The sequence below is a fragment of the Orycteropus afer genome, unplaced genomic scaffold (assembly GCF_000298275.1).
Source record: "Orycteropus afer afer isolate SDZICR_OR568_19922 unplaced genomic scaffold, OryAfe1.0 scaffold00001, whole genome shotgun sequence".
NCBI classification, from domain to species: Eukaryota; Metazoa; Chordata; class Mammalia; order Tubulidentata; family Orycteropodidae; genus Orycteropus; species Orycteropus afer.
In genome coordinates, this window is record NW_006921588.1 from 16,083,189 (window position 1) to 16,088,244 (window position 5,056).

Consider the following 5,056-nt stretch of genomic DNA (forward strand, 5'->3'; position numbering starts at 1 on the left):
AGAATATTTAATACATGTAATGTTGGGCTCTGAAATTGCTCATATTTAATAGATGTTGTTTTTGTGTGTGTGATGTAGTTTTTGTGTCTGTCTTTTTTTTTTTTTTTTTTTTTAACTTTTAGGAGGACACTGGAATCTCGTAAATGTGGTGAGTTCAAAATTTCCTACTTGAGAACTGAGCCAGGCTCTACCAATATTTAGCTTGGTGAGGGAAAGTAACATGTCACTTCCATTACCTTTAGACTATGGTGATCAATGGCAAATGATCCAAGGTCAGTTCTTGAATGTCAGCATTATGGCAATTCCTTGCCTGTGTTCAGTGGCACCAAGAGGCTTGGCACCTAATACCAGGTTAGTAAATATTTTGATTGAATCATTGATACTTTTCTTTTAAAGCTATAGTGATTTTTTTCCACAGTATTTACCTAATTTTTGGATAGCTAGAATCTTACTAAGAAGTGGGGTCTATTTAACTATATAATAGTAGAGATTCAATGGCAATTGTCATCAGAGTAGATTGAGAACAACTGTCAACCTGGAAAATTAATCTGATTTACTGCTATCACTGAGATTAAAATAATATGCCTTGGGTTTTATTGACAATTTTGCTTTATTTATTTATAACTAATTAATGTTTTTAATTAACTAATTATTGATACATTATATTAAATTCTGATGTTTTTCATGAGTGAATGTCTTTGTTTACCAATTTCAGTGCAAGAATAAACATCCTTAGCATAAAAACGACATATGTGTGTATATTTGATATCTTTTGTTATGTGTTGAAATTGACCCAACAGCAATGGGTTGGCAATGAGTTTTAATCAAAGGAAACATTTCAGTTATATTTAATGTAAAAAATGATACATATAAATATACTGCCCACATTTGCAATTGAATGAATCATAGATATACATTGTTTCATGAATAAGACATAGATATTCTCTGTCTTACATATATTTTTAAACAACTGTTCATTATTGGCATCTTCTTAAATTCCAACCTTTTACAGCTTAGAATTAAGGAGCATGAATATTATATAATTTAGTCAACTCTAGACCTTCCCTACAAATGAAATACAAGAATGACTTGTTTGCTTTGGCAATTTTTAATCTCATTGTAACCATTAGCTTCAAATTCCCTGCAAAAATATTTAACCAGAATATGTTAAATATTACAATGAAAAGAGTATGTTGAAGTATTAACCAGAATGATCAACAGCTAGCAAAGAGATTGTTTTTAAATTTATTCTTTGGCAATTGATATGGAGGTAATAGAAGAAACAGCCAGAGTCAAGAGAGGGAATCCTGCACTTATTGGAGCAGCTGATTGGTACCTTGTTCAATGCTACTCCATAAATATTCATCTTCGGTGGAATTCAGCCCCTAACTCTCCAAGTTTAATGAGCATTGATGAAGTTTTCAGAGAACCATGAGTAAGCCCATTGAACCAAACCCACTATTACTGTCTGGTGGATTCAGACTCATAGCCACCCTAGAGGACAGAGTAGAAATGCCCCATAGGGTTTCCAAGGCTGTAATCTTTTTTTTTTTTTTTTTAAATTATTGTGATTCAGGTGAAAGTTTACAGAACAAATTCATTTCCCACCAAGGTGGTAATCTTTATGGTAGAAGACTGCCACATCTTTCTCCCATGCAGCAGCTGGTGGGTCTGAACCTCTGATCTTTCAGTGAGCAGCTGAACTCTAACCACCAGGGCTTCTTGAATGATGGCCAGTTACGGATTTCTTCCATGGCTTACAATCCAATATGGCCATATTTGCAAATGGTCTTAGACTGAAACTGGGTTGACCAGAGATTTTCAGAGATGTAGCTTATGAAGAGTTCAAAATAATTGCATGGGAGATTAAAATTTCAGCTCTTTGTGTTCACAGTAAAATACAATTTATTTAAAAATGCCTCAGTGCAAATTGCTATTAGGTGCTAATATATTTTTTCTTATATTCTAAGTATTTTAAGATTAAATGACCTCATAATATATGTAAAACATTTAGGGTGCCAGACACATTGGGTATGTTTCTATTATTAGTAAGTATTGAAAGATAGAGATATGAATTGTTTTTCATGTTTATGGATTAAAGTTGAGCCATTTAAAAAAACTAAAGAACATAAAACAATGCTACTCTGACTACTTGTATGTTTAGATTGGGAGAGGTGGTAGGATGGATAATTGGAGCACTGGTGCCTGGGAATTAAGAGTTCTGGTTCCAATGATCATTTTATTTTTCTCTATGTGCATGATGACTTATCTGTCTTGCCCAAAACATTGTATGTGTTTTAAAGCTGTATCTTATGCAGTCTATTAATATACTTCTTAATGTCGCCTACAAATATTTAATTACAGATTAAGTAATGGAAGTATGGCCCTTATCATTGTACGAAACACTTCTCGACCGGAATTTATAAAACACCTGAAAAGATATGCCAGTGTAAAAAATCAGGTAAATTCTTTCTGGTACTATGTGCTGACCTATTACTCATGGAAAGAGATATGCTGCAAGTGTTGGTATCAAATCCTTCCTCTTAAGACCTTATTTTCTTCTGAATATATTAGCTTTTTTTTTTTTCCCAATCAGTTTTTCACTCAAATTTTGGAAATATTCACCAGTTTAATATAGATTGGCCTTTTTTTGAGCTGTCGTTTGTTGGTTGTATACATTTTTTGTGCGCAGTAAGAAAGTTTTAAAATAAAATGTTATATTGAAATGTTTAGTAAATTGGAGACACAATCACACAGTCTGCCCTTCAGAATGAAAAGGAATGAAGTCTGAGGTTTTTAGCCTTCTTGATTTTATAGTAGTAGAAGGCTTTCTCTGAAGTTATGACCTTTAGATTTTCCTGACATTTGTTTGCCAATCTGCCAGTGTTCATTGACTGAAATAAATATGCAGCTATATATTTAAACACAACACCAGCTTTATACAGACATCATTTATTTAATTCAAAAGTGGAATGTGTAGTGACATTTATTAAATTTATATACATATATTTATATATATATATATGTAAATTTATATTTCCATTTAAGTGATTTGCTTTAAGAAGAAATAAGGAGTAATAGCCATATTTTTTGACAGACATTTTAATCTAGTTACTAGGAAATCAATCCTGGAAAATGTGAATTTTAAAATTGTTACTCTTGAAGTAGATAGATAGGGTTGTAACTCTCTGTGGTCTTACTCATTCTTAAAGTTTTAAAATTGTGCTTGTACACAGTTGGAGAAAACAAATGGGAGAAGGGGGAGAATAAATCCAGCCAATGACTTTTCACTGAGTCTTGCTTATATTGATTAGTCATTCCAAGGCTCCCATATTTCCTCTTTATAATTTCAAATTTTCTTAGGCAGTCCTGATGATCTTTGTGTTCTGTTCTGTCTAATACACAATTTGATCAACATGTATAGAGCAACTAACTGGAATCCTTAGAAAATGAAATGATAGAAATCCCTAAGGAGGTAATGAGGAGCTCTAGTGGTATAATGGTTAAAGCATTTGGCTGCCAAACAAAAGGTTGGCAGTTTGAACCTATCAGCCACTCTGCCAGAGGAAGAGGCAGTCTGCTTCTTTAAAGATTTGCAGCCTTGGAAACTCTATGGGGCAGTTCTACTCTGTCCTAAAGGGTCACTATGAGTCACAACCGACTCAATGGCAGTGGGTTTGGTTTGGGTAAGGAGATAAAGTAGACAGAAGTCCACTTTTGGACTTTTTGCTAGTCTTGTTTTTCATGCTTCTTTCCAAAAGGATTTTTCTAAAACACACATCTGATTTCTTTCTCTCCTGCTTGATACTCCAATGATTTTCCCATTGTCTTCAGATATATACTAAATCCCTCATCATGGAATACATGTCTCTGACATTCTTTCCCCTCCTTGTGTTTCATCCTTACCTCTTGCCACCTGCTACCAGATTCACTGTGTTTTGGTCATGAGGAATTATTTTTGTAGTTTCTTGACCAAGACGTGTTCTTCCTTACCTCTGTACTTTGGCACATGTTGTTTTCTCTCCCTAGAACTCCTTTCCTTCTCCTCCAGACTAACTAACACTCATGTGTTTTTTCTTTTTAACTTTTTATTGTGATTTGGGTGAAAGTTTATGGAGGGAATTTGTTTTCGATTCAACAGTTCATACACATTTTGTTTCATGACACTGATTACAGTCCCCACAATGTACCAGCTCTCTTCCCACTTCCTTGTTGTGCTTAACTTTTACCTGTGTGCTTTTTTCTTACACATTCCTGCCCTCTGAGATTTCTCCCTGCACAAACGGTGCCCTTCTGATCTCCCTTGGTTGATTGTTCTAAGGATTATACTTCACTGCTGTAAATGTTCAGCTGGTAGCCTTGTCTATTGTTTGGCTGAAACTTAAGCCACAGGAGTAAGTTCAGTTAAAAAAAAAAGACTAGGGACCAGAGTTTCCGGAGTTTATCCAATCTCTATCAGACCAGTCAGCCTGGACTTTTTTATGATTTTGAGTTTTGTTTCACATTTTCTCTTACTCTATCTAGGATCTCCAATTTTGATTTCTTTCTGAGTGGTTGGCATTGGTAGCCAAGCACCATCTAATTCTTCTCAGGGTCATGGAGGCTGAGGTTCCAATGTCCACTAGTCCCTTGGACTAATTGTTTCCATGCATCTTTGATTTTCTTCATGCTTCCTTGCTCTTGAGGAAGTGAGACCAGTAGTTGCATCTTAGATGGCTGCTTGTAAGATTTTAAAATCCCAGTCACCATTCACAAAAATAGGATCTATACGATGTTTTTGTGACTATGTTATGCCAATTGAGATTGATGTCCCCAGTAAGTATGGTCCCGAGATCCCAGGCTCTGCGACTCACTCATTCAAGGTGTTTGGTTGTGCCTAAGGAAGGCTGTACACATGGACTTCACCAGATGGAACACACAAGAATCAGATTGACTACATCTGTGGCAAGAGTCAGTGGAAAAGCTCAATATCTTGAGCCAAAACCAGGCCAGGAGCTGATTGTGGAACAGACCATCAACTGCTCATATGCAAATTCAACTTGAAGTTAAAGACAAT

The 5,056-nt window shown here is 35.1% G+C and overlaps 1 protein-coding gene across 1 annotated transcript in view; it reads left to right on the plus strand.

The window, feature by feature from the left end:
- CERKL (ceramide kinase like) overlaps positions 1 to 5,056 on the plus strand; it is a 169,105-nt gene that overhangs the window by 153,786 nt on the left and 10,263 nt on the right. The window contains exons 9-11 of the mRNA XM_007935956.2: positions 123 to 148; positions 243 to 351; positions 2,365 to 2,461. Of these exons, the coding sequence (XP_007934147.1) occupies positions 123 to 148; positions 243 to 351; positions 2,365 to 2,461 (232 nt within the window). The remainder of the gene's footprint in view (positions 1 to 122; positions 149 to 242; positions 352 to 2,364; positions 2,462 to 5,056) is intronic.